General features: G+C 28.6%; 6 protein-coding genes and 1 long non-coding RNA gene across 14 annotated transcripts; 4 read left to right on the top strand and 3 right to left on the bottom strand.

Moving 5' to 3' along the window:
* The first annotated feature begins 10 nt into the window (after nucleotides 1–10).
* LOC132915502 (uncharacterized) lies at nucleotides 11–1,548 on the top strand. Its single transcript, XM_060975373.1, has 5 exons — nucleotides 11–321; nucleotides 398–653; nucleotides 743–926; nucleotides 1,052–1,218; nucleotides 1,287–1,548. Exons 1-5 carry the CDS (start codon nucleotides 218–220, stop codon nucleotides 1,428–1,430), a joined length of 855 nt encoding a protein of 284 aa, XP_060831356.1. The 5' UTR covers nucleotides 11–217; the 3' UTR covers nucleotides 1,431–1,548.
* On the bottom strand, nucleotides 768–4,174 carry LOC132915461 (dihydroxyacetone phosphate acyltransferase). Its single transcript, XM_060975273.1, has 7 exons — nucleotides 3,764–4,174; nucleotides 3,279–3,689; nucleotides 2,684–3,191; nucleotides 2,310–2,608; nucleotides 1,980–2,233; nucleotides 1,537–1,895; nucleotides 768–1,200 (listed from the first exon to the last, which is right to left on the bottom strand). The coding sequence occupies exons 1-6, from the start codon at nucleotides 4,062–4,064 to the stop codon at nucleotides 1,566–1,568; spliced, it is 2,103 nt and encodes a 700-aa protein (XP_060831256.1). The 5' UTR covers nucleotides 4,065–4,174; the 3' UTR covers nucleotides 768–1,200; nucleotides 1,537–1,565.
* Nucleotides 4,175–4,733: 559 nt separating this feature from the next.
* On the top strand, nucleotides 4,734–13,554 carry LOC132915440 (eukaryotic translation initiation factor 2 subunit 3, Y-linked-like). Of its 4 annotated transcripts, XM_060975227.1 has the most exons (9): nucleotides 4,783–4,980; nucleotides 5,580–5,643; nucleotides 5,742–5,852; nucleotides 11,840–12,073; nucleotides 12,158–12,316; nucleotides 12,411–12,640; nucleotides 12,707–12,851; nucleotides 12,953–13,122; nucleotides 13,206–13,554. In XM_060975227.1, exons 1-9 carry the CDS (start codon nucleotides 4,909–4,911, stop codon nucleotides 13,440–13,442), a joined length of 1,422 nt encoding a protein of 473 aa, XP_060831210.1. In that variant the 5' UTR covers nucleotides 4,783–4,908; the 3' UTR covers nucleotides 13,443–13,554. The 4 variants fall into 4 exon arrangements, with proteins under 4 accessions (XP_060831206.1, XP_060831210.1, XP_060831209.1 ...); XM_060975223.1 differs by lacking the exons at nucleotides 11,840–12,073; nucleotides 12,158–12,316; nucleotides 12,411–12,640; ... (1 more) ...; nucleotides 12,953–13,122; nucleotides 13,206–13,554 and adding an exon at nucleotides 8,658–10,756 and having other exon boundaries at nucleotides 4,734–4,980; XM_060975226.1 differs by lacking the exons at nucleotides 4,783–4,980; nucleotides 5,580–5,643; nucleotides 5,742–5,852; ... (4 more) ...; nucleotides 12,953–13,122; nucleotides 13,206–13,554 and adding exons at nucleotides 7,153–7,377; nucleotides 8,658–10,756.
* Nucleotides 13,555–13,810: 256 nt separating this feature from the next.
* LOC132915439 (uncharacterized) lies at nucleotides 13,811–17,347 on the bottom strand. Of its 2 annotated transcripts, none has more exons than XM_060975221.1 (6): nucleotides 17,169–17,347; nucleotides 16,603–16,777; nucleotides 16,171–16,510; nucleotides 15,275–16,087; nucleotides 14,049–15,187; nucleotides 13,811–13,979 (listed from the first exon to the last, which is right to left on the bottom strand). In XM_060975221.1, exons 2-6 carry the CDS (start codon nucleotides 16,641–16,643, stop codon nucleotides 13,838–13,840), a joined length of 2,475 nt encoding a protein of 824 aa, XP_060831204.1. In that variant the 5' UTR covers nucleotides 16,644–16,777; nucleotides 17,169–17,347; the 3' UTR covers nucleotides 13,811–13,837. The 2 variants fall into 2 exon arrangements, with proteins under 2 accessions (XP_060831204.1, XP_060831205.1); XM_060975222.1 differs by having other exon boundaries at nucleotides 16,603–16,763; nucleotides 17,169–17,320.
* Nucleotides 17,348–17,440: 93 nt separating this feature from the next.
* On the top strand, nucleotides 17,441–20,224 carry LOC132915441 (TBC1 domain family member 10A). 2 transcript variants are annotated; one of them, XM_060975229.1, is made up of 5 exons: nucleotides 17,441–17,651; nucleotides 18,334–18,463; nucleotides 18,548–19,121; nucleotides 19,186–19,455; nucleotides 19,528–20,224. In XM_060975229.1, the coding sequence occupies exons 2-5, from the start codon at nucleotides 18,351–18,353 to the stop codon at nucleotides 19,639–19,641; spliced, it is 1,071 nt and encodes a 356-aa protein (XP_060831212.1). In that variant the 5' UTR covers nucleotides 17,441–17,651; nucleotides 18,334–18,350; the 3' UTR covers nucleotides 19,642–20,224. The 2 variants fall into 2 exon arrangements, with proteins under 2 accessions (XP_060831212.1, XP_060831211.1); XM_060975228.1 differs by lacking the exon at nucleotides 17,441–17,651 and adding an exon at nucleotides 17,685–17,984.
* Nucleotides 20,198–22,674, bottom strand: LOC132915442 (uncharacterized). Of its 3 annotated transcripts, none has more exons than XM_060975231.1 (4): nucleotides 22,571–22,674; nucleotides 21,137–21,437; nucleotides 20,741–21,010; nucleotides 20,198–20,628 (listed from the first exon to the last, which is right to left on the bottom strand). In XM_060975231.1, the coding sequence occupies exons 1-4, from the start codon at nucleotides 22,600–22,602 to the stop codon at nucleotides 20,356–20,358; spliced, it is 876 nt and encodes a 291-aa protein (XP_060831214.1). In that variant the 5' UTR covers nucleotides 22,603–22,674; the 3' UTR covers nucleotides 20,198–20,355. The 3 variants fall into 3 exon arrangements, with proteins under 3 accessions (XP_060831214.1, XP_060831215.1, XP_060831213.1); XM_060975232.1 differs by lacking the exon at nucleotides 22,571–22,674 and adding an exon at nucleotides 21,757–21,840; XM_060975230.1 differs by lacking the exon at nucleotides 22,571–22,674 and having other exon boundaries at nucleotides 21,137–21,630.
* LOC132915443 (uncharacterized) lies at nucleotides 20,899–26,075 on the top strand. Its single transcript, XR_009659871.1, has 5 exons — nucleotides 20,899–21,024; nucleotides 21,855–22,002; nucleotides 22,449–22,520; nucleotides 22,613–22,763; nucleotides 22,852–26,075. It is a non-coding gene; the product is annotated as an uncharacterized LOC132915443 (long non-coding RNA).
* The last annotated feature ends 1,468 nt before the right edge of the window (nucleotides 26,076–27,543 follow it).

Genomic DNA, 27,543 nt, shown 5'->3' with positions numbered 1-27,543 from the left:
AGCTGAAATAATAACATCCTGATTCCTGTCACACCATGTATGCAAGTATATTTTCAGTTAGTTCTTGTATCACTTGAAGAAACAACATAATATCTATTTATTCATTTTATTTAGTGAATATGAATATGTGCGATAAATTAATTATTATTGTGTGATATTGTTAAACATATATATGTATAAATATTATTGTAAAAATTGCATACTTTAATCAATTACAATGTTCGTAACTAGTATATTAATATTGAAAATATTATTATTGAACAGTAGTTTGGCAGAATGGATAGATATGCCTCAATTTTCTAGTGAAAAAAAGATATATAGGTACGTATAATATCATATTAAATAGCATAATCAATGTTAATATTTTATCAGATATTTTTACATTTCTTATTCATAGAATACCTACAATAAAACAAGATCATTTTTATAAATTTGCTCAGAAAAATGTGGAAAATCAGTTCCTTTATACATATCAAGATATTACTTATAAGGATGCAAAAACAAAACAAACAGCAGTTAATGAAAGTGGAAAATACAATTTCCATAATATGGAAAATAATATCAAAAAAGAATCAACTGTTTTTGATCAAGAAAATGTGTTCGTATTTAATCCAAAAAAATACAATGATACAGCAATTCCTTCAATGACCAAGGTAATTACACTATTGCATTTGAAGCTATCTGTATGATGTTTAATTTTGAAAAACAATTAGTAATCGAAAGTTTTATTTTTACGATATAGGAATGGGAAAGAAATACACAGTACCTAAATGAATCTTTTACTTTTAATGATGCAGGACTATTGAACTACCTTCCAGTAGATATACTTAGAAGTGTTCATTATACTTTAAAATCTCAACCAACATCAATTGATGGAAAAATTCAATTTTTAAGAACATTTGAAAATACATTAATGATTGAAATAGGTAACAATAAATAAAGATAACACTGACACGATAACAGAGATTAAAAAATTAATTGATGTATATGACATGTCAACAAGTAATTTTTAAAGTATTTTCCAAAAAAGTATTTTTAATAATATTTTCAGAATCCCAACTTGCAGGAAGTATAATGGTTGCTCGCAAAAGAAGGGGTACTGAACATTATGATCACAGTTATGATCATGAGCATGCAGCTGGATTTCCCTCCATAGAAGGTGCACTTATGGCTATTTCATTTCTCACGTTTGCTGTGTATCTGGTTAGATTAGTCATGGTAATTAGTTATCTGTAAAATCTATATGTTATATATAACTAATGATTCATATAATAATTTTTTTTCAGCTTTTATTCAGAAATATGAATAATTCTGCATCAACTACTACAGCTACCTTACTTCTTGGTAGAAGAAAAAAATCGATAGACAAATTTGACGATGATGCGACAATTATTCTTAAAAATCTATATAACTTTTCTTCTAAATTTTAGTATAAAAAGAAAGTTACATACTAATTAAACAAATATCTTTAGCATTAACTATATTAAAATCTTCATAATCAAATCTCTATGTCACGTAAGCTGCTTTAATACATACCTTCTCAATTTTGTTCTATATACTCTGTTTTATAATTTAGCAGAAACAGGTGGTGGTAATATAGGCAGTAATACTGCATTAAGGTATGAACCTAATGGTCGCTTTAATGAAAGATTTTGCAACTGTGCAAGAATTTGTGTTAGTTTGACTTTATCTACTTGGTAAGCATTTTGTTTCTCATGAGGTACTAAAATATCTTGTGTAATGAGATTAGATATTGTAGTATTAACTAAGTCGATTGATAAAGAATAGGGATGTTGTCCCCATTGCCGCTCTTCAAGAAATGCTTTTTCTATTTCTTTCTGCGCTTCAGTCAAAACTGCTTGTGTCGTTATACAACTTGATTTTGATTCATCCCACTGTAAATGAAAACAGATTTTCTTCGTATATATGTTAAAAAGATAACAAATATAAAATACCACACAAATATTATTAAATTTTACCTCAAATAGGACAAGACATGTAACATATATTGTATCTATAAATGGTAGTATTACATTATAAAGAAGAGAGCATACTTTGGTATCTTCTCTTTGTATATATGTATTGTTCTGAATACTTATATAATTTTGTTTCAATAGCGAATTCAATGTTTCCTCCCATTCAGATTTTATTACAGATTCATCTTCTATTAAAGGCATTGCAAATTCCGTAGTCAGTAGCCTTCTTAATAATACATATTGTTTAAATGCATTTCCTGCAAATAATGCAATAACATACCAATTTTGTTTGGTTTTTATATGTAACATGCTATATAGATAAAATAATATTACCAAGTTCGCTTCCTTCTATTCCCATTGCAACAGTAACAATAGCTGGTTTTATTAGAAAAGATAAAGCTGGATTTAGATAAATTGAAATATTAATGACAGGCACAGCTATTCTCATAGTTCTTTCTAATAAGGTATGACCTTTAACACGAATATTACTTCCCAGTTTTGTTGTTCTGTGTCTCTCTTTGAGTCTCAAAATTTGTGATGCATCAAATATAAGTAATTCTTCATGGCATTTTAAACTATTTAATATTTCTTGCTCCACATTGTTTACATTTTGATTATTTGTATCAAATGATCTGTACGAACTTTTTTCTATAATACTAATATCTACATACTATATTGAAGTCCTATTAGTATTTTTTGAAACTTACCTTCCTATATATATTGTGGCATTGAATACTTGTAAAAGCTTTTTACACCATAGATAATCACTGATTAAATAATTTAATGTATATGGATTATCTGGATGTATTTGACTTCTTTCATTAAATAATAAAGTAATTAAATTAAAAGGCATGAGTATTGTATTTTTTTTATGTGAATCTATTATACAATAGGCTAAGTTTTTAACAACAGATATTGGTAATTTTGCATAAGGTGATAATACTTTCGCTTTGCGGTGTTCCATAGATAAAAATTGGCATGCAGAAATAGGTTCACCAACATTAAAAACAACAGATCCATAAGCATATGATTTTTGTAAAATAAATAGAGATTGAAGTAAACCAGCAGTAGATTCTTTTGGTTTCGGCACTCCCAAAAGCTCGTATGCAAATAACAATTCTTCTAGTGGTCGTTCATAGTTAATACTAATAGGTATAAAATATATATCAGGTACACTTCCTTCTAATAAACTCTCCAAAATAGTTGACAAGAGACCTTGAAATGAAACCATCTTTATATTATGTTTTCATTAAATATTACTTATATCAAAAAGTCATATTAAAATTATTGATTTTAACACACCGAACTTTGGTATGATGCTTTTTAAACTTCTACTTCGAGTGCCTTCAATGAAAAATTCAATTGCTCTGTCACTATGTTTTACTAGAGACATTACATATGCATTAAATATTCTTTTATATAATAAATCATTAGAAAAACTGCGCCGCATATAAAAAGCTCCTGATTTTCTTAATAATTCTCCTATTATGTACATGTGATAAAAATCCATTCCACTTGCAATGTTTGGAAGGGCCATATCGTAGGAGAATAAAATATATGATAATAATATAAAATCTAAGTAACTTCTATGAGAAGGTGCATAAACATATTGTACTTGAGAAATTTGCATTTCCTTTTTCATCTTGTATATTGATTTCTCATTTATATAAATGCTCATAAAAATTCTTTTAAGAACTTTTGTAATAATTAAACCTAAAATTGAAGCATTACTTATAATTCCAGAAAATAAAGATATTATAATTTAAAATAAAAGACTTTAATTTTACCCATGAAACGAACACTGGGCAAATGTGCTTTATTAGCCATTTCATTTATTATTTTATGAGCTTCTTTGATAACTTTTTTGATATCTGTTTGGAGTATTGCAGCCAAAGAAATAATTGCTACCTTAACTTTTTCATCATTTAAAACTGCCTGTATCATTTCATTTCTGGAGTATTTAGATTCTAATGGAAGTTTGTGTGGTGCTAATGGATCCATTGACCGAGAAATCCACAAAATATCATAATCTTTTCGTCTTGCAAGCAATAAATCCACAAATTCTGGATATTGTTCCATTTTGAACATGAAATATTTGCAACAAATCTATTCTTTTCTAAATTCGTTTACCACGTTAGGAATATTTTATCAGGAGAATGAACAGTATTTAATTCAATAATCAATATGTATCGATTCTCAATTTAAGTATTTAATAATTTAAATTTTATTCGTACGTCATTCGTAATACATGCACTATGTACTATCGATCGTATTGTGATTTGTTCGATTAATTATACCTCTTCTTCAAACATCCTACTTCCTTCTCTTAAACTTTCATGATAAAATTCTGCATTTTCTAATATTTTTATTTACAATTATGATGTGCTAAAAGCTATTATTCGAAATACAAGTTTAATTGTTATTTGTATTATTTCACCGGTCGTAACTGAACTAATAACTTTATTTTATGTACTTTTTAAAAAGTTCTAATTATTATTCCTTATTACTAAAAAGAAATAACGTATTTATCTTCTTTTTTAATAAATAAAATAATTCAAAATCAACATGACAAAAATGATTAAAATGTTTATATTTCTCATATTATTATTTTAGGTATTTTATACATTCAATAATTATATTACATTTTAACACTATAAGTAAATATTATGAAATGTAACATTTTATGTATTCTAAATTTAATATTTAAAAATTAATGTACATAATATAAGAAAGGTAATATAAAATCGACAAGCCGAGGAAATCTATATTCTACATTAATTTGAAGTATTTCCACTTGGCGTTGCTTCCGCTCTCTTGGCATTTTTACTTTTACCGACTAGTAGTCTATGTATATTCTTGATTTTAAACGAGCTATTGCCTTTTTTGAAGTGTTCCTCGCGTTGTACGTGTTAACAAAAGTGATTCAGTGATTATGGGTGTTGAAGAAGGTTTAGGAGTGACTACAGGTCAACCAAATCTTTATAAACAAGATCTCTCGAAGCTTGTGAGTAATAAATATACAATTATATCTTCATAATCTAACAAGCTTTCATTATGTTATATATAACCTTAATTCATATATTGTTAGCATATTACAATAACCTCTTTTTCCGTTGCATTAAATGAAAATGTTCACTGACAAAAATGTTGAGGAATACAATATTAATTTTTAAAAACTAAATATTATTTGAAAAATCTCCTTTATTATTGAAATATTTTGTTTTATCAATCGTTAATCTAGGATTGATATACATCATATTATCACATAACAATTTATAAATATATTGTTTTTTGCTGAATTATATGCTTTTATATTTATATTAACAATGTCAACATATGATTTTGTTACTAATAAGAATTTATGATCAATTTTTGTTTTACATTTTCATAAAAGTAAATGTTTGTACTACACGTTTTATAGATTGCAAAAACATAGTATGTTTATAATTTTGTAAAAGTACATTTTTATGGATTTATTTCATGAAAATAAAATACAACATACACATTTTTGTATCAATTTGTTGTCTTCTTTGTAAGTAAGTTCTTACATTGGCGATATTTTACTATCTCAATATTAAAATGTATAAAACTCTTGTTGCTTAGGATGTCAGCAAATTAACTGCACTATCTCGCGAGGTCATCAGTAGACAAGCAACAATTAATATTGGTAAATATAATCTTTCTATGACTATAAAGACATATATAAAAACATACTGCACAAAAACAATATTTTAGACATATATAAATTTGTAACTTTATGTGTAGGTACCATTGGTCATGTAGCACATGGAAAGTCTACAATTGTAAAAGCTATATCGGGAGTGCAAACTGTTCGTTTTAAGAATGAATTAGAAAGGAACATTACTATTAAACTTGGTAAGTAGATGCAAGTCTTATATAAAATTGACACATTGTTGTAAGATACGTATGTCCTCCACTAGCTAAGTCATTATAATATTCTTTATACAAAACCAACATTAATTTAGATCAATACTGAATCAGAATTGTTTTTAACAATATATTTCTTTTTTATATCTAAAAAATATATATTGCTTTTAATATAACAATAAAAAGTGTAATACATATGTACAAAGTAAAAGAAAATAATTTTTTTTATAAATATAAAAGACACATACCAAAGTTCTTCCATCAGAATTATAAAGGTTGAATTTGCTTTTGTTAATAAATACTACATCTTTCCACCATGAATTATTCTTAGAAATTAGCTCTTTTATAAAATTCACTTGTTTCTCCCTATTCTCATTCATAAAAAATTGTTTTCTTGCTACTCTTCCATTATTTCCAGCTTGTCTGCTAATTTTTTGAACTGTTTTTTGAACTGTTTTTTGAACTTTGAATGTTTTCGGAGCTTGCTTCTAATACCTTACTATTTTGGGGGCATTTATTTGCGGATCTACTTTCACTTTTTAAATAATTCTGTTTTTTTCTTTCATACTTAAGAGACTTAGTCTTCCAGTTTGTGGAATAGATTCAATGCGATCCTCGAAATGAAATCGTCGAATGATATCTGCAATAATATTTTTGCTTATATGGAGCACAGCATCAGTTTCACGATAGGTTCTTCCCTTTGTCCACTGGAAAATTATAAATTGCAGCATGTTGAATGCTGCATTATTTCTTTTGTGACTCATTTTGGACGAGGTCATGTTTACTATTGAGAAATAACGATTTTTCTGCTTACTTGGAATATTGGGTTGCCAGAAGGAGATAAACAGATAAATATAAAATATGTCCGAATATTTTTATGAACTGAAAGTACGGCGTTATTTTCTTCGGCAACTTTTACTATGCAATGTATGTGAATTTATCAAATAAATTATATGTTTTATTAGTATTAATAAACGATCTATCATTAAAAAAATAACCAGGGCGATTGCTTTATAAACAACCGAAATATAGAACCATAAAATTAGTCATGCTGTAGTGTACTGTAGTGTGTAGTGTACGAATGTTTTTGAAAGTCACTGTATATTATATACATTACTTACTTTAACAATTAGAATAGATAAATTATTAATAAAAGCATATCAATTACAGTTCGTATGAGTGATAGGCTTAAGTTTTCTTGAGGGAAAAAATAAAGTTTGAACAAAATTGTTAACTAGAAAGATATTAATATATTTATATTTAATAATTTTGTAAAGGAACCAATTCTATTTGAAATTATTTTAGGCATTATTTCCGCTATATTTAAAGAAAATATTTATATTTAGAAAGAATTACTATGTTTTTTATTGTATTATATTCTTTACCATTCTCTGTATAGATGGCGCTAATCGTAAAAACTGTCGCCATTTCATTAAATGTACTTCCGAGTATCGGAATCAAAAATGTTTTACAACTGACATATTTGAAAATTTAATTCTATTTCTAGCATTATGTAATTATTTAAAATATTATATGTTATAACTTGTTATAAGTACTAATAGTAATAATATTTCTTTTATTTCTTTCAAGTTATGTCATTTTTCGTATTTATATTTTATTTAAATTGCTTAGTAAACATATTAAATAAAATATAATTAATTTATTCTCGTAATGATTTTAAAGTGCACAATTATTTACGTATATTAACATGTAATTGAATTATTTTGTTAATAAAGTAAGGTTAAATTTAAGTACAAATACAGAGGATAATAGAACATACTAAAATATTGATATAGCAACATAAATACAATATTCAGTTTGCAATAAAAGTTTCATATATAATTTAATACACAAGTTATTTTTCAATGCACTCTTCATGCATGATTATTTTTAATTGTAATAAATTAAATGTGTGCACTAGTTAGTGTATTTCATGCATTAAACAATAAATGATCGTGTACAATTGAAAGATTTAAATAATTATCGATTAAAGCATACCTTAATAAACTAACTTAAAGTGCTAAAAATTCTTTGATAAAACTAAATTATTTTCGTGATTCAATTTGATATAATAGACAATGTGTGAATGTGAACATATCTTTGTAATGTAATATATAACTTTAAGGTAAGTATAATTACATTTATTAATCAAATTTTTATATAAACTTTTATATAGATTTTTAAATTTATACATATATAATTATTATAATAATACACAATGTGAAAATTTATTTATAGTGTAAAGAAATATAATAAAGAGCTAATGATTTTTGTTACATGAAGTTAGTGTTTTATTTATGAAAATCTTAGAAATTGGCTTAAGATGTTTTAGAACATATTATTGTTTTATAATAATTACACTTTACAATGTATTTGTAAATATAAATACAAAATTAATATTAAGGTGTGCTTTAGTCATTAAGTATATATATTATCTCAGAAAATCAGCTGATTTACCATATTCATATTATAACATTTAAACATGAATCTTTCTATATGTAACCAAATAATTTAATGGAAACTTGAAGTAATAATTTATAACATTCAAAAATGCTACTACATAATGTGGTACATTTTTTTGCATAAACATTGTGTAAGTTATATTAATTTTCTTATAATAGAATAAATCAATAAATGACAGAGAAGAGCGAAGAGGATTCAAGGGATTCTTGGTGTTCAAGGTGATAACGTTAATACTAAGAGAAAGGGGAGAAACAATTATACAAGTTAAACACAAAATATGGGAAAGTGTGACTGGAGAGAATGACATCCTTTAAATGTTTGGCATTACAGACGCTCATGCAGAGGGCAATACCAGAGGGGAACAAGAAGAAAATCTTGGTTACACAAGCGAAATGTCTTCTACACCAGAAAAAAGACCTGCCTCTCCAGGATTAGTTCAACCATTGGCCAAACATCGAAAGCTTGATCAAAGATTTGTTTCTTCTGAAGAAAATAATTACAATCATAACTCTTACCATGATGATAAATCAAGGAGCAACAACTTAAGCAGTAATAACGTTCATTTTAAAAAGAACCAAGAAGAGAAACAAGCAATCAACGCTAGAAGAGATCTGAATTTTTCTGCAAATCAAGAAATTAATATAGAAAATATAAGACTAAGCAAATTAAATGCCAATACCAATATTGAAAAGTATCAAATAGACAACAAAAAAAATTTACAAAATATCAGACTGAAGGAGCTTAGAGTTATATTGGAAGATGTAAGATATATGGATATAAAACATGAAAATAAGAAGAGAATGAAAAAATTACTAATGGAGACTACTCTTTGGGAAGTAGAAAAGATTCTTGCAAAGAAAGAATTAAAAGGAGAGCCAACTTATTTAATCAAATGGAAGAACTGGAATTCACAGTATAACACATGGGAACCAGCGTCGAATTTAGTAAACTGCCCGGATGTTCTAGAAGAATTTGAAAAGAGTAGATTACAATTGATCGATCGTTTCAAGAAGAAAACAAATTTTTATCCGAATGATAGGGATATTGGAGAATTTTTAAATTATCATAAGTGTAGAGGAGAGATGATAACATCAATTTCAGTAGAACCAAATACAGTATACATTAATATAACCAAATATTTACATCAAAAGTATGTCAAAAGTAGTAAATTAGAGAAAGTTATAAAACATGATATTCTCCGTATGTTAGTCATTGATTTAAGGAAAAAACAGCTAGAATCTTTAGAAGAGTGGGAAAATGAAATGAATACTATCACTAAAGGTAAACCATTAATACGGGTGGAGAATGTAATAGACTTGGAAACAGCACCTCGAGACTTCTATTATATAGAAGATTATCTACCTGGTAATGGAGTCATAATACCTGATGATCCACCCATTGGTTGCGAATGCAAATCTTGTAATTCTAAGACGAACTGTTGCTTTGCCCAGGATAACGGACTATGTCCGTACACCCCATCATGTAAGATTCGAGTTCCACCTGGAACACCGATATACGAATGTAACAAACGATGCAACTGCGACATGAACTGCTTCAATCGAGTAGTGCAACGTGGCAGCAAGATGAAGTTTTGCATTTTTAGAACTGCCAATGGACGGGGTTGGGGTGTGAAAACATTACAAGCGATTAAAAAAGGTTCTTTTGTCACACAATATGTGGGCGAAGTCATAACAAACGAGGAGGCCGAAAAGCGTGGCAAAGAATACGATGCCGCTGGTAGAACATACTTATTTGATCTTGACTATAATGAATCTGAAGAAGAATGTCCATATACTGTAGATGCTGCCGTATATGGTAACGTTTCGCATTTCATCAATCATTCTTGCGATCCAAATCTCGCTGTCTATGGTGTTTGGATCAATTGTCTTGATCCGAATCTTCCTAAGCTTGCATTGTTTGCATTGAGAGATATTAAACAAAACGAGGAAATTACCTTTGATTACATGTGTCAATCATCAAAGAATAGCGAAAATTCTATTAAGCAAAATATGTCGATGAAAGAGAATTTAAATATATATATGAACACGGAATTTCAAGAGGAGTTAGAATTACGTCCAGAAACACCAGAATCAGACTTGTCGAATAATAGGACCTTATGCAAATGTGGCGCTCGAAGTTGTAGACGATACTTATTTTGAATAACTGTTCACAAATTTATTATACTAATACCGTTATAAACATGTAGTTTTTATCAGTTTGATAACCGTGCGAGAAACTGAATGGATTAAACACTATGTTACTAGAATCGAATTAAATTTCGGCTATTTCTCTATTCATTTAATTATTAAACAATAGATTATATACTTACTTAGAAAATAGTTAAAATACTTAGGAAATGTTTGATAAAGTTTTTACAATTTTATATATATTTGTTCAAAATAATTATAGTTGAATTGTATTACATGTTATAGTTAATATCTTTCTCTTTACTGTCACAAATTATTCAAAATGACGAAACGGAAGTGACAAATTTTATTGTTTTCGATTATTTATATGAACGTTATCATAAACTTAACACTACAATATGTAATTCATTATATCACATAATATAAAATGTTTATGATAAAATGCTCGTAATTTTAATATAAATAATCAGTAGAAACCTCTATATATGATAATATTCACATAGAAAAAATCGTTTCATGTTAAGAATGTTACGTAGCATAGTTTAAAAATAGAAAGTTATTTTTGGTAAACAAATGAAATGTTACCAGTAAGAGTAACTTGAAGTGGTATAATAATAAAATAAATTACATTAGACACATAGACACTTAATTATAGGATTGCAAATCATGAATATCAATAACTTAACATTTATTTTTCATGTATGATCTATTGTATGTGTACAGAATACGTACAATATATTTTCATTTAATGTTTCTATGAAACTATATTATATTAAAATCATTTTGCTAAAAGTGCACCATTTAAGTTGAGATTATAAAAAATATTTGCAGTAAAAATAAACGTTCAATGTATAAATTGTTGTAATACAATTTCATGTATGTCAAGTTTATACAATAATTTTAAATTCTAATTGATAGTAATATAATAACATTCCCACGTATACAAACATTGATTGTTAAATTTTGTTAAATTGTTAAAATTAACAATTAAGATAATTTATAAAACTCAAAAAAATTAAATAAAAACTTACATTTCGTCATAAAAAAATAATTTTATCGAATTTTGAAATTATTATAAAACTATTGGCTTTAGTTTAATTGTCGCATTAATATTTTGAATTCTTATAAAATAAATATTCTCGTAACAGTTTTAAAATTATTTAAAAATATGTATAGAAAAAATGTTTCATTGAATGTAAACAAATAAATTCATATTATATTAGTAATTTATTTATTTTTATATCCTATAATTAATCTTGATTTTACCTATTCATTAATCAGGACAAAATTTATAGGAATATAGAATTAGAGCAAATCTATTTAAATAAAATAATATCACGAATATTTTTAATTGGCTCATTTCAGGATACGCGAATGCAAAGATTTATAAGTGTGATAATGAAAAATGTCCAAGACCAGGATGTTACATATCCGGAGGTTCAAGCAAAGACGATTCATTCCCTTGTTTACGTCCAGTTTGTTCTGGACGATTTCAACTTGTACGTCATGTATCCTTCGTTGACTGTCCAGGACACGATATCCTTATGGCAACTATGTTGAACGGTGCTGCTGTCATGGATGCAGCTTTGCTCTTAATTGGTACATAATCAAATTATTTTATATTATCGTATCTGGAATGGTAGTTATTTGAAATATTGAAATTAATAAATATTTATTTTGTAGCCGGTAATGAGTCGTGTCCCCAGCCTCAAACATCAGAACATTTGGCTGCCATTGAAATTATGAAATTGAAACATATTGTAATTCTGCAAAATAAGATAGATTTAGTAAAGGAAGCACAAGCAAAGGAGCAGTACGAGCAAATTTTGAAATTTGTACAGGGTATTTTAATCTTGATAATTCTATAATGAATTTACATGAATTGTTATTAATATGCGTATATAATATTAAAAACTTGATCTTTTCTCTAAATTAGGTACAGTGGCTGAAGGAGCACCCGTAATACCAATTTCTGCACAACTCAAGTATAATATTGAAGTCTTGTGCGAATATATTACGAAAAAAATTCCCGTACCTTTAAGAGATTTCACTTCGGAACCGAGATTAATTGTAATTCGGTCGTTTGACGTAAATAAACCTGGTTGTGAAGTAGATGATCTGAAAGGCGGCGTTGCTGGTGGAAGTATTTTAAGAGGAGTATTAAAAGTACGCTAAAAATACACTTTTGTTATGCTTACGTGAATGTAATTTTACGTATTTATTGTTTCTCAGGTGGGTATGGAAATTGAAGTTCGTCCTGGATTAGTTTCTAAAGACAGTGAAGGAAAACTGACCTGTCGACCCATATTTTCGCGAATAGTATCATTATTTGCTGAGCAGAATGAACTTCAATTTGCTGTTCCAGGTGGTCTTATAGGTAAGTAAGAGCAAATACCATAAAAGAAAAAAAAAAAAAAACAAATTGGACAAAATATAAATCATAAAAAACTTGGTAATATTTGAAAAATAAATTTTAAGGTGTTGGAACAAAAATTGAACCAACATTATGCCGTGCTGATCGTTTAGTGGGGCAAATTTTAGGAGCTGTAGGAGCTCTACCTAAAATATTTATCGAACTCGAAATATCATATTATCTTCTTAAGCGATTGTTAGGTGTGAGAACTGAGGGTGATAAGAAAGGTGCAAGGGTAAATATATTGTGTGAAGATGTTATAATCAAATTTTCTTTAGTATATTTTTATTGTAATTATAAAATATTTTTTTATAATAGGTACCGAAATTATCGAGAAATGAGGTGCTATTAGTAAATATTGGGTCATTAAGCACTGGAGGTCGTGTATTAGCCACTCGTGCTGATTTAGCTAAAATCAGCTTAACAAATCCTGTATGTACAGAAATTGACGAAAAAATTGCGTTGTCGCGTCGGGTTGAAAAACATTGGCGTTTGATTGGTTGGGGTCAAATTTGTGGCGGACAAACAATAGAACCAGTTATAGACCGAAAATAATTCCACGAATATCACGAGATAACAAAAATTTAATATAAAAAACAAATTGAAAATAATTTCTACAACATAGTGTTGTTCGAAATGTTTATAATAAAGTACGAAGTACATATAATTTGTGTGTTATTTAATGCATTTCGCTTACTATTCTTATCCTGAACATAAGTAATTTATAAAATCGATAGAAATGTTTTATAAAGCATTTTCTTTGTCACAGATAAAATATTAAAAATATTTAAAATATATCACAGATAAAAATTTATCTTTCAACAAATTTTTGGATGACATAAATAAATACTTGATAGTTGATCAAGTTTTTTTGTGTTTCACTATTCTTTATTTTACATAAAAATAAATAGAGAAGAATTAAATATTGCGTATGAAATATTTTATTTGAATTATGTTAGATTAGGTATAGATATAAATCCTGGTTGAATATATGAAATTGACATTGAAACACAGGCTAATAGTATTGGTGAAGTGCCTGCATCTTGCATTAAACGGTGCAATTCAATTGGTTGTATAAATGAATCATCTTGTCTGAAATAAAAAAAAAAACATTATTGTATAAGTTTTACAAAATAAATATAACTAATAAAAATAAATTACTTTATCACAACTACTCTGTAGAATGGAAGACCAGGATCTGCTTTTCTATAGTTCTGTGTATTGGAATAAACATTGTATGATATTTTGTATTTATTCTTTTTTCTTCTTACAATTTTCTCGGATGCAGACTTAATTATTTTAAGTTTACTGAAGACTTCTTCAAGACTATTTGCATTCTTTGATCCAACAAGAGGAGTACGTAATTGTCCAACTACTTGTACTTCATTACAATCTTCAATTCCCGTATCTTCATCGTCTATAGTGATCGTTTTTACTTCGCGCCATTTAGTCTTTAATTCCGACCATGATGACGCTCCTGGCAGTATTTTAAATGAAGATTGATAAACTTCATCGTTATTTGATGCCACATTTGTGTTTTTATGATAATTTCGACGAGGTTCTGTAAGTAAAACACTTCCAGCTATGCTACAATGTATTGATGTATTTTCCACGATTCTTTGATGACATAATTTTCTTAATGGAAAGAAATTTTGATGAAAATTATGATAAAACTGGTTTCGAGTAAAAGAATGCCTAGTCATATTGTTACTTATATTTGGCATTATCAAATTGTTCATTGGCAAAGATGTGAGTCTGTTTTGATGAATAGTAGCACTATGATTATCAAGAGCAACAAATACATTTTGAAATGTAGTATTTCTATGATGCCAATATAGATTTTGGCTGTATGTATAAGGTGGTTTATCATTATATACATAGTTGGGACTAAAGTTCCCATGTTGTCTATGTTGCATAGGAAAATAATCTTGCATAAAAACATTGTGTGCATTTGTTGCTAAATTTTGATTAAATGAAGCAATATTTGTATTTTTTCTAACGTTATTGTTGCTTATAGAGATATTATTGCACTGATACATATTTTGACTTTCATTACTTTTTGCACGTTCTAGGTTTTGACTAGATCGCAATCTTTTATCTGTTTGTTGTAATTTTTTTAATTTTGCACTTTCATAATGGTAGATCGTTTTAACAGGTTTTATACTATGTGGTATATATGCTCTTGAAACTTTTATTGTAATTGTGGATTGAAATGCAATGTTTGGAATTGAATCTAATAAATCTATTCGTGTTATTGGTTTTGGTATCTCTTGAATTTCATCATCAGAAAGTTCTATCACCTAATTGAAGGAAGAATATAAAAGAGAGAGAAACATTAATATTTTAATACTGTGAATATAACTATTATAAATATCACTATACGATACCTCATGTTTTGATTTCTTTAATTGTGAATTCTCTCTAGGTGGCGGAGATAATATAGATTTTTTTGAATTGCATTCAGAATTTTTATAATTAGAATCTAAAATATCAGTAGCTGATAATAGTTTATCTGTTCTTCTAGGTACTAATTTAACGTTGCGTTGTATGCGAGATGCTCGCCAATTTGCTGGTATATTACTTCCTTTGGTACAATCATTCATATTATCTTTGACAATTTTAATACTTCCTAATAAAGTCTCATCTGATATAATTTCCACCTTAGAATTCCGTTTTTTTTTATTTTCATCTATATTTACAGTTTGCAAAGTAATATCCGATTTTTTCCTGTTTTTCATATCCTTTTCACATTCAATATTTGTAGACTGAGCTTCGATATTTTCTACTGCACAAAGAAGATCATTTACGATTTCAAAAACATTATTTGATATATCTTTATCCTCTGCTAGATTTTGAAAAATCCCTGTAGGAAAATTATTAATATTTGCATCAGTTCTTTTTGGACAACTAACAGATTTTCCACTCTGTACATCTATATCATCTTTATCTTGTTGTTGAGTATCAGTTCTCCAAAGGCCATTTTCTGGCTCAACAATAACTTTACGTTTTATATTAGAATTTTTATCGCTTTTTGTTTCTTTTTCTGAATCATAAACAAAACGTTGTATGCGATAACCATATCGTACTAACTGGCTATAAACTCTATATTCCTCTAATGAGCATTCGACATTATCAATTAGAAGTTCATAAGCTTGTTGGATGGACAATGCCACACCATTCCATGTAAGTTCTAAACAATTCTAAAACAGAAAATGTTTTATATTTTCTCTACCATATCAGAAAATGATTTCTGTAAATACATTATTATTGTATTATAACATACAGCTTCTAGAAGAAACAATGCTTCTTCTGGTATTAAATACAAGGTGCCACTTTTCTCCAAACCAAAACTACTCCAATCTTGACCAGAGTATTTTGTTACTTTAGCTCTTTTCTGTTCAGGCAACCATGATGCACTAGCTAACTGTGAAATACGATCTACTCTTTCTATAGCTATTAAATTTTTTCTAGTCATAATACCTTTTTCAATTTGCATATTTTGAAGCCAGGAATCATTTGGTTCAAATTGTTTCATTCCAGTTTTTGGAAGTGTTTTAACTGACTTCTCGTATTCATTCCATGCATTAAACTTCAAACCTTTATTTTCTATCAGTTCTTCTGCCCTGAAAAATATTAATGTTTTAAATATATAATATTAATTTCACACGAAAGAAAGAAATAAAAGGTATTGAAATATTTGTTATAAAATACTCACGTTAACATATTAACAGGTATCTTTGTTATTTCTTTTGCCATGATTTTCTGCAACTTCAAAACAATACTTATATTCAATCAGTTAGTCATATTTTTGGTAAAATTCATTATAATTTATTGCCCATACATAGAATTATCAAATCTTCAAGTTATCCATGGAACCTCAAAATGGGAACCTCTATAAGCAATTCATTATTTAATATTCAAATTTAGAGACATATATATAAATACTGTTACTTAATATCAATTGTTATTACTCATTCTATTCCGGCTTTTGAGTTAAAGCTTACGAAGCGCATAACAAAACTTAAAATATGCCGGTAAGTTACATTTAATAAAATAAATAAACCATTGGCATATAATGAATTAAGTGCATTTACGTAGTAACGAATAACAACATATATATATATACACTATGTAACTAAGTATATATACTATATATACTATGTAAATGCATAATATATATATGTATATATTGCTAGAATAGGTTTTTAATTAAATTTCATTCTATTTTTCTAAACGATTTATGTAAGGTTACAAAAAATAGGTATTTATATAGGTACTTACGTGTCACACATATGTAATTCTAAGTAGAAAGCAGCTTTTCCTATTGAGGAAGATATTATCTTGTTATCTTGTAAATTATCTTGTTATTATTGTAAAATTATTTTAATTTCAATTGTATTACATTTCATTTTCTAATGTACTTATTTTCACTTTTTCTTAAATACGAAATTAGATTTGAATTACATAGTTGTATAGTTACATCGATTACGCTGTTAAGCATAGTTATCTTTACTTTTAATCCTTTCTTACTATTGGATAACAGTAAATGAATCAACAGAACTGTCCAATTAACATAGAGTACCTGGTAGTTCCATTTCGAGATAAAAATCTCCGCTACATTTTGTTGTAATATATCAATTAATTTAAATTCATATATTTATTATAATTGACGCGTGTGATAAAAGCAAAATATCGGTACTCTAAAACAATGTATAGTATATTCTTTTGGAATTTCATAAATCAGATTTTTGCGGATCATCGATGGTAAGTCTAATGTTAATTCACACGGTGTGCCCACTCATTGTTAATGTGATAATGTGAAAGTAAATAATTGTGTGAATATGTATATAGTAACGCGTTTATGTTAGTTATCAAGCTGAGACAAGATACTTTGACACGTACAAATGATTGTAATTCGTTGCACGAACTTTTTGGGCGTTACAAAACAGTGCCTTATCGTGCGACATATGAAGTATTGATATCTTAAATTATGATCTTGTTATCGTATTATTTATTCGAAATTTATTGGCATGTATCTATCAACTGTCAATTATAAAACGCGTTCAGATATTCTCTCCTTTATTCCGTTTTAATGTTGTAAGTGAAACAAATTTGTAATCATAAAGTGCGTCGATTAACGTTTGTTTTGTGTAAAAATGTTGTCAATGTAATCGAGATAGATATAAAATGCACAGTTTATAAAACGTCAGAATACTTGGTAACATGTTCATAGTAAATTTGAAAATTGTTAGATTCTTAGTATGATTATTTTTCATTGTTATTTATTATTTTTAGAATTAAAATTTATATTGACATTAGTAAAAATATTTAAACGATGTCCAATATAATAAACAAAACTTTTTTAATCAAAATATTATTTTTCCAAGGAAGTAGTACAGTATATATATATATATATATATTATACAAATTTTATATTTTATTCTAGACAATTAGAAAAATGCTATGGCGTCCTCAGGATCATATAATGGGGATGCAGAGACAGAGAGTGATAAGTTTGAAGGTTCTAAAATTGATCGACATGGTTTCCTTCAAGATTCCAATTGTAGCTCTGACAGGTAATATAATAATTATATATTAATGTAACAGTTACGATGGTAAAATATACATTTATATATTAATATTTATGTGTAAAATACTAGCCTTGTTAAACAAGGATTACCACCAGAGGTAATGCTTAGAAGAGAACGAAAATGGATACAGATGTTAAATAATTGGAGTTATTTCATGAATACAAATTACCGTAAAGTTAGAGAAAGATGTAGGAAGGGTATTCCACCTTCAGTAAGACTTCGTGCATGGTTAAATCTTTGCGGAGGTCAATTGCTGATGGATACAAACCCAAATTTATTTGAAGAGTTGGTGGAACGATCTGGTGATCCAAAGTATATAGATGATATCAAAAAAGATCTTCATCGTCAATTTCCACATCATATAATGTTTATTGGAGAAGCTCCTGGACAGGAAGAACTGTTCAAAGTATTGAAAGCTTATTCTATTTTAAATAGTAAAGTTGGTTATTGTCAAGCTCAAGCACCTATTGCTGCATTTTTACTGATGCATATGCCAGCAGTACAAGCGTTTTGGTGCCTTGTTGCAATATGTGACAAGTATTTAATTGGATATTATAGTCAAGGAATGGAAACATTATTACGCGATGGAGATATTTTATTTGCTCTTTTGAAACGGGTGTCTCCCATTGCTTACAAGCATTTGGTTAGTATTAATTAATTAAAATCCACATGTAAATGAGAATTAATTATTGCTGTTAATTTCTCAGAAAAAACAAAAGATGGAACCAATCTTATATATGACAGAATGGTTCTTATGTGTTTATACGCGAACACTACCATGGGAAAGTATTCTACGAGTGTGGGATATGTTCCTTTGTGAAGGTGTTAAAATTATATTTAAAGTTGGACTAGTTTTGTTAAAAGGCAGCTTAGGACGCACATCTCTTACTAAGCGCTGTCCGACAGTTTATGAAACGCTTCAAGTATTAAGAAATCCTCCTCAGCATATTATGGAAGAAGAAGCTTTAGTTTATCAGGTAGAATACTTGATTTTCGTGTCTCGTTTCTTGCAAACAAGTACATTTTGTTAAATAAATGCAATATCGCAGATTCGAAAATTAAATCTAACAGAAGAAGATTTCGAATACGAACATCAACGTCAAGTATTAAAACGGAAAGCTGCAGAGCAAGCATCTCTTTCCACTGCCAATCGGACAGACTGATTACAAAAGAATAGGTAGCATGTAAAGTGAATAATGAGCTTACAGGTATTATTCCAAAGTGTGCCTTCCTTTATATACGTCATATTGTACAGGTCGTAAAATATAAGCAAGTATAGTTTTACAAGACATAGAAGTACATGTAGCAAAGTTTGAAAAGTACCTAACTTCTTTATTATAAATTTAGATAGTTCTTGAATGTAACCACAGATACATATACATTCCCCAAATAGATCACAGAAAATAATTTATCCCTATTTTCTCTACCATAACTAGGATTATAAAAATACATAATGCACAATACTTGTAGATGTTTATAGTATCGTTTAATGTTGTATTATTTGGAGCATATCTCTAGTTGTACAATTTCATAAAATTTTATTAATACATATTTATGTACAAAAAAGGAATTGTAAAACATTACATTTTTTAAAGAACAAAATTTAGAAATACTATATACTGTTATCAAATAAGAATTGTTTTGTTTAGCTCACTGTTGTTTTTGTTAAAATTTATCTAACTATAGTGACAAATGATGTAATTAAATGGATGTTATGAATATATTTTGACAAATTATCTAATTTTATTTCGGCCTTACATCAGCCTTATACATTTTATTCCAAGTTATAATCTATAAAATCACTTACATTTCTTTTCCCTATGTTAATTATAAAATTTACCTAGATATATACATTATTTATCTCGTTATATTATAAACTACCTGATAGTATTTACATGATGATCTCTAAATTTCTCCAACAAATTATAACGTTCAATGGCGTTCGTAACTATGTTCGTTAGATAAAAGAAATCATCTTGAATACTTCGCGCTGGAAATATATCGAGTTGAGTAATCTTTGGCAAGAATAAAACACTCATCATGAATACAATTGCCATAGTGACAAAAGTACTTATGGCTACAAAGATTGGATTTGATAACTGCGTTTGAGTAGTTTGTGCAGCTTCTGTCTTGTCATATGCATGGGCAGGCTACAAAGAATGACAGGAACGTAATAATAAGAAGATTAAATTAATAATTTTCATTTCTTTTTTTTTAAATTAGACGAATTTTCTTCAATTTCAAATTAGAATATGTACTTACAATCGTTTTATAACCGCGATCTTTTTTAAATTCTGACATAAAAGTTTTTAGCGGAAAGAAGTAATATTGATAAAGAGGCTGCTTAATCGGAAATTCCACGTGAGTTTGTGTAACCTGAGGTACCTCGCCGGAAGAGAGTGCATTGGTTAATGAAGACAAACTGATCGTCGATCCCTTTTCTAATGCGCTTTTATACATGGCCGCCAATTCTGCCCTTGTAAATCCAAGTACTTCTGGATTTTTTACTTTGGTAACGATCGGAATGTGAGGCTGAAAAATCAGAGGTAATTTCTTAATAGCTCTTTTTGGAACTCTTTAGATATATAACAAATTATATGAAACAAAAATAATAAAATATTTATTTAAAATGTATGAATAAAAATGTCATTTATTTACCTCGTGATATTGTGAAAAACTTAAATCAGTTGGATGTAAATCAACCTTTTCATTAAGTATAGTATTACGATGTTGGAGGCTATGGTTTTGGTATTTTTGCGTATTTCGCCGCGTATTCATATTAATCTTTTGAACCTGATAATTTTGTCGATCTTTGTTCATATACATTACATTTTTATAACCATTATTTGACGACATTCTGTCATAAATGTTAGTAGGGGAGGGAACATTGAATTCTTGAAGTTGGAACATCACCTTTTGAAGATATTCTCCGCTCGATTCACCGTTCATTCTAACGTTCCTAACAGAGTTTAAAAATACTAAAACAAGATAAATTAACTTCATCCTTTTCGATGTATTCATTTGACGTATAAATATATAATTTTTTTTTATTCTATATGAAACATATCTGTTGATTAACTATAGAAGTGTTCTGCTTTGTTAATCATTTTTCCATATTTTTATAGCGGGATGTTTTCAATTATCGATAAGATTTAATTAAAACGAAATAACATACATTTTTACCGGTATCACATTGGTTATATAATAATTAATGATCTTCACGTTATTTCTGTAATATTAATTTTCTGCTTAGCGAGCTATATCGCGTATCGTTGTACCTTATTATCGTAACTTCACCAGCAATTAATCGCCAGCAATTCGTTACTCTCCTGTGTTCATTGAATTTCCGATTACACAATGATTTTTCCTTTTTTAGGTTCACGCTCGTAATGGAAATACCATGTTACGGATGTGCGTAACAAACACTCGCGGTCAGTATGTTCGCAATTGTACTAGCAGGGATGGACTGCACGAATATCCTCGACTAACTCGTTCCCCACCAGGTATTCGAGGAATTCATGGTTGTACGTATCAAAGCACCATTAAGAGATGTACAAACTTGCTGTATGTTAAATGCATGTTTAAAGTTAACATTTTTTTCGGTGGGTTTCCGGTTATTGGGTTATGATCAATTCTGCGATTACTGACGTAGTTTTAAGCAATGATTATATTTATATAATCATATTTCTGAGAAACATTAAAATATTTATAATTAATAATTTATATTACCCTTTATCTACTTTTTTAAAATACATACTTAGAAATATAATAAATAAAAGTTAATGAGATATCACTTTTACTAAATAATTCTTTTTAATTAATAAACTCATCATTGGCATAGGTACAATTATCCAATTACTTACTACTACAATACAAAGTAATAGAAAATTTTATCGATGTAAAAATATAAGGATGATGTTTGAAATATGTTCATTTCTATTATACTGTCACGAAACATTATTCTTTTAAGATTGGTGATTCCATAGACATGTGATAGAATATAACAGATGTGCTCGAAACCATCAAGTTTTCAAATACACATGTACGTAATACTTTGGAGATTTTAACGTGTGTTTGACAGTATCATCTTACCGCTCGTTTCGTATTCTTATCGCTTTGTCCATGCTTGTGCAGAAATTGGGCAACACGAGAGATTATTAAATGACTCGTAAGAAAAATGGGAACAGTACAGTAAACCAGTTCAGAGGAAACAAGCGACAAGATTAAGTGCAATCGTGATCTGGAATCTTTTGCTTTTTGACGTAGATCGTAGGATGCCATCAAGGTAAATGAAATTAGATTATAATCGAAATGTGCCAGAAAACTGGTTTTCTTTTGTTCTACTAACTACATAAGATTGTTTCATTCTGTAGTTCGTTAAAAGGAAACTTGCATGGATGCTTGAACACAAGCAAAAGCGAGAATCGTGTATATAATACATATATATTTCTTACGTTGTGGTAATACTTTTTGTTTTAAGCGAGAGACAATTGGTATATGGGTATTAGTATTTTAATTAAGAAAGTTGTTTTAATATTTGATTTATTTTAAAAACGGCATATGAGATGGTAATAATGTATATGGGACAATATAATAATGGGATAGTAATTTCCTAGAAGATATAGTTTATAACATCCTGCTCGTATAAAATCTATGTCGTGATTATAATTGTCATTAGTTTATTATGCAAATCATAGTGTAAGTTCTCGATGTAGACCGTGTACAATAAACGATGAAGGAATTGCGGTTCACTGAGTGGACCTGCGAGGAGCCGTTAGATGGTAACCAATGATTTTCTTTAATTATGTTCGTCCACCGTAATTACTCGTCTAGATTACAATACTGATATTTCCCACTTTCTACATTATATACTTCTCGTTATAAAATTAAATTGCTCTAATTTCCTATAATGATAAATATCGATAATATTACAATAAAAACGATTAAATAGTTATGTATACCAATACTAATGATGTTTGTAGCTTAAAATTTACATAACGGTACATTAACCCGTGGGATTGAAAATTACTAGATCCGCGAATAGATAATAAATAATAATTAAATATTATATACACATACATTCAGAATGAAATTTAATTTTGTGAGTCTATAAATTACACGAAGAAATTTATACAAAAGTAGTTTTAAATTTTCGTTGGACGAATGTGAAAAGAATGTACCGTAATGTTTCATGTCCTGTTATGTTAGTAAAAGAAGGGGGAGGAAAGGAAAACGAAAATTGCTCGTATAGTTCGTTATTGTGTCATGTATTTCCTTTCACATCGAGTGCACCGTTACCGATATCGCTTTACAATTTTTTTTTCTTTTCATACAAAAAGATGATTCGATAATCAGCGCCGCTACATCATTTTTGTGGTTCGTCAATTATCTTCGCACGAGATCGGCGAACGATCAATTGTCATTACACGTATTTCATAGATATAATATATATAATATATATATATCTTCATCTTTAGCATAACCTCCCTCTTATAAAGTGAATATCATACAAAATCTTAGGCTATACGTAATTTAACTTTTAATCCTCCGTTACATACGAACATAATGCACTAATTCAATACGCGGATGAATTTCAATTTTATTTCTCTTACACGATTTCATTTACAAAAAAAAATTCTACTTATGGGTTAACGAACCGGATTGGAGACGACGGTGGTAGGCCCTCTTTTTAGAGCGTTTACATTTTTCTTTACGAAATATACGAAGCACAGAAACTGTTCTTTTCTTTTGAATTAGACCTGGTGCAGACGAGCTATTGCGATGTTATTGCGATTACGCAGCAGTATACAAAGTTATTGTTGCGATTCAATTATGTATATATATTTTTAATAATGCAATGCACATAGGTGTGCGTTCCCGCTATTAATTCTTTCGTTTCTAACGTTGACTGTAATCAGCATCCATGCGAGGACCTGTGAATACGAATGTCGACCATAGTTAGCACGCATATAATAAAACATACTAACGCCGATTATAGTAATGATTTATTCGGTAACAATTATGTTACGTTCTGTAGTTATTGTTTTGATTCTGTGTTCGATTATGTATTAAAAATACGGTTCTTTCGGAATAATTCGGAAGCAATTCGTTAATGGTATATATATGTTAATTTCTTCAATGTTGAAAGGTATAATTTTATTTAACTCTTCTTTTCTATGCAAATATTAATGCAAACGAATATTCGCGGAGCGCGTTTCTCTACTATAGAGGAACCATATTCGCAGTTATATGGATTGTAAAGACAGGGTTAAAAATATAATATTACTGAGAATCGCACACAGAGTTACCGCTACGAAATCTCAACAATATTGAATAGCTTATTTGCACGTGGTCTTACACCCGTCAATTATAGACGGAATGTCGATTGCCGCTAAATCGACTTGAACTTTGTCACGTAATTTGTTCACGTGCGCGCGCAGTTACGGTTACTACGCGCATCAGTTCCGGCTGTTCAGCACCGTTCGATATCGAACACGAAAATTTAAAGAGCCGTTCGTGTATTATAATTTCTGATATTTGACGGTGAACTTAACCGTAGTTAGTTAAAAATATGCCTTAAAAGAATACATTATATACAGAACAAAAGAATACCGTTACAAAAGATTAGTGCCCAAGTTGATTGAAAGTGATACTCGATAAAGATTTACATTTTTTTTTTCAGAATCACGGTATATGATTCTACGATGAAAGACTATTCTTTGAAAAGATCTGGTTTCAGTTCGTTCGCACATTGAATTCAGATCACGAACTGATCAATTAATAATTTGCATCAATTTCTGAGAATTGTTTGTGCGATTATTATAAACAACGATGGAGATTATATCGCTAGTAATTTCGCCTAAAATAGGCCGAGATAGGTTTTTATCTTTCTTTTCTTGCTTCTATCCTTATCGTTTAAATTGAGTATCGGTATACAAAAAATTGTAAATGTAATTTTATAGTAATCTTAGATTAACATAAAGAAAGACGTACATATTGAATGTACATTACAGATCGATCTAAGAATTAATTGCTAGTCGTGTAAGTAGATGAACATAAATGTACGCTATACTGTATACTAAAAATGAAACAACGACGATTCATAGCACATCTTTACGTACACAATTCGAGCGGAAACTTATATATATGTATTTGTACATGGCAGCACGATATTTTTAAACGAACGTCGCAAGTATACTTATCCTTAATTATCAGAATCCTCTACTTGACGGTACAGTCATTGAATAAATAAAAATTACAGAGTTCGATATAAGCTACGTGTCGGAAAAAATAAAATTTAACAATATGTCTATACATGTCGCTAACGAATTAGATTGTGTAAAATATTTTATTGCTATGTTTACAGAGTAAGCAGTACCTCGTTAAAATCTCAACGCAAAGGTTGCAACGATAATACCTAATTATAAAGAATACTTTTGATAATACTTTTTTGTATTATCTGTCTACAATATTTCCTCCGCCATTAAGATTTCATAACGAGAGAAAATAATCGGAAATATAAAACGAAGTATACATATATAGGGTGATGTGTCTTGATCCATTAATGAATACATATTGGACAAAATCATTAATTCGACATATGTATATTTTTTAAATACCCTATATATATAAGCTTAATACTCAGATGTAACGTCTTTTTGCTTCGAGTATTACATAGTTTCGAAAAAATCACTACGCAGTTTTTGTAATTTCAGCAGCTATTTACAATGAAAGATTATTCCATACACATCGTGTCGGACCATTAGCTGTAAGATACCGATATTTTTACATCATGCAAATATTTGAACACAAGTTGAACTGATGCTACATCGAATGATTGTATAAAAAAATAAAAAATAAAAAAAATCAGTAAGTTCCATTTAATTACGATCGATCGCCTTGTTTCGTGGCATCTAGATTATCCGCAAAACGCGTAACATTTTAATTGTCAGATTACTTTCATCTTAACAGCGAGTCGGTAAAAAGTATTTAAAAAAATTCAAATATGTATATCCGTATCAAATGTAAAATGTCCTCGAAAGTTGATTGAAAAATTAGATAAAAGTAACTGGAAATTACAAGTTATAAAAGTACAAGATTGATGCTATAGAAACTAATTTCTATTGCCAGTTATACAAAAAGGATTGTGATTCATCACATCTTAAACTCATCAGTCGCATAGAATATCACAGGAACGTTAGTAGGTGCCATTGGATTTATGTATATCAAATAGATAGTACATTGCTCGTGCACGTATTAAGAAAGTATAAAGATATATAGAAAAAAACAAATCTTAAAGTCATCCTGTTTCAATTTAAAATACAAAGTCTGTCAGTATACCCTCGTTACTAAGGCAATACTTTACTGGTACATTGTATATCTAAGAAGCTTTCTCAATGTACTTTAGTGAATCGTCAAACACAAGCAATGAATAAATCACAATGAGAAAATAAAGTATAAGCATAGAAAATGCCCTTGACAATTATCTTACTTGGTATCATTGCAAATTTCAATTTATGTATCAAAATCGTAAAAAAGCTTTTGCTTCAAGCACTTTGATCTCCAAGCAAAATAGTTTTTTTTATTGTGCTTTGTAAAAGTCTTCTCCCTTCCTTTTAATTGTAATAAGCTTGTGCTGCTACAATTGACATCTGTGCTGTAACAGCAACAGAAAAATTTCAAATTCGTTTTGTATCGAATCAAAGGTATTTCCTTCAAAGAAGTGAGCTACTTTGGTAAACGATTTTATTTTAATTCCAATATTTTAAAGATATTTGTCAAATGCAGCACAATCATATTCACAATATATCATACTTCACTGCTATGGCAATAGCACAATGTACAAAGATCTACGCTAGCTGATTCGAGTACTATTACTTAACACAGTTATTTCATTCGGATAATAGGGTGAATTTATCATGAATGGCATCTTTAACGCGTAAGTTGACACATAGTTGGTCAATCACCTTTGTCTGGACACAGGAGAATATTTAATATATATCCTACATGAATTATATATTATCCACAAAAAAGACCGCCGTCTCCTCTTTTTCTTACACGTATTG

Source organism: Bombus pascuorum, chromosome 17 (genome assembly GCF_905332965.1).
Source record: "Bombus pascuorum chromosome 17, iyBomPasc1.1, whole genome shotgun sequence".
In the NCBI taxonomy this organism is placed as follows: Eukaryota; Metazoa; Arthropoda; class Insecta; order Hymenoptera; family Apidae; genus Bombus; species Bombus pascuorum.
This window is presented reverse-complemented; position numbering and strand designations above follow the sequence as displayed.

Bases quoted from the DNA above. Each gene is read 5' to 3' on its own strand.
- LOC132915502 (XM_060975373.1), top strand. From the start codon at position 218: ATGTTCGTAACTAGTATATTAATATTGAAAATATTATTATTGAACAGT. The intron at 654-742 runs GTAATTACACTA...TTTACGATATAG, and splicing joins CAATTCCTTCAATGACCAAG to GAATGGGAAAGAAATACACA. The intron at 927-1,051 runs GTAACAATAAAT...TAATATTTTCAG, and splicing joins TACATTAATGATTGAAATAG to AATCCCAACTTGCAGGAAGT.
- LOC132915461 (XM_060975273.1), bottom strand. From the start codon at position 4,064: ATGTTCAAAATGGAACAATATCCAGAATTTGTGGATTTATTGCTTGCA. The intron at 3,690-3,763 runs GTAAAATTAAAG...CTTCAATTTTAG, and splicing joins GCCCAGTGTTCGTTTCATGG to GTTTAATTATTACAAAAGTT. The intron at 2,234-2,309 runs GTAATATTATTT...CATTATTTGCAG, and splicing joins AATAGAAGGAAGCGAACTTG to GAAATGCATTTAAACAATAT.
- LOC132915440 (XM_060975223.1), top strand. From the start codon at position 4,909: ATGGGTGTTGAAGAAGGTTTAGGAGTGACTACAGGTCAACCAAATCTT. The intron at 5,644-5,741 runs GTAAATATAATC...CTTTATGTGTAG, and splicing joins ACAAGCAACAATTAATATTG to GTACCATTGGTCATGTAGCA. The intron at 5,853-8,657 runs GTAAGTAGATGC...TTGGCATTACAG, and splicing joins GAACATTACTATTAAACTTG to ACGCTCATGCAGAGGGCAAT.
- LOC132915439 (XM_060975221.1), bottom strand. From the start codon at position 16,643: ATGGCAAAAGAAATAACAAAGATACCTGTTAATATGTTAAC. The intron at 16,511-16,602 runs GTGAGTATTTTA...AATATTTTTCAG, and splicing joins ATACCTGTTAATATGTTAAC to GGCAGAAGAACTGATAGAAA. The intron at 16,088-16,170 runs GTATGTTATAAT...TTTCTGTTTTAG, and splicing joins CATTGTTTCTTCTAGAAGCT to AATTGTTTAGAACTTACATG.
- LOC132915441 (XM_060975229.1), top strand. From the start codon at position 18,351: ATGGCGTCCTCAGGATCATATAATGGGGATGCAGAGACAGAGAGTGAT. The intron at 19,122-19,185 runs GTTAGTATTAAT...TTAATTTCTCAG, and splicing joins CCATTGCTTACAAGCATTTG to AAAAAACAAAAGATGGAACC. The intron at 19,456-19,527 runs GTAGAATACTTG...GCAATATCGCAG, and splicing joins AAGAAGCTTTAGTTTATCAG to ATTCGAAAATTAAATCTAAC.
- LOC132915442 (XM_060975230.1), bottom strand. From the start codon at position 21,499: ATGAATACATCGAAAAGGATGAAGTTAATTTATCTTGTTTTAGTATTT. The intron at 21,011-21,136 runs GTAAATAAATGA...CTGATTTTTCAG, and splicing joins GTTTTTCACAATATCACGAG to CCTCACATTCCGATCGTTAC. The intron at 20,629-20,740 runs GTAAGTACATAT...CATTCTTTGTAG, and splicing joins ATCGCGGTTATAAAACGATT to CCTGCCCATGCATATGACAA.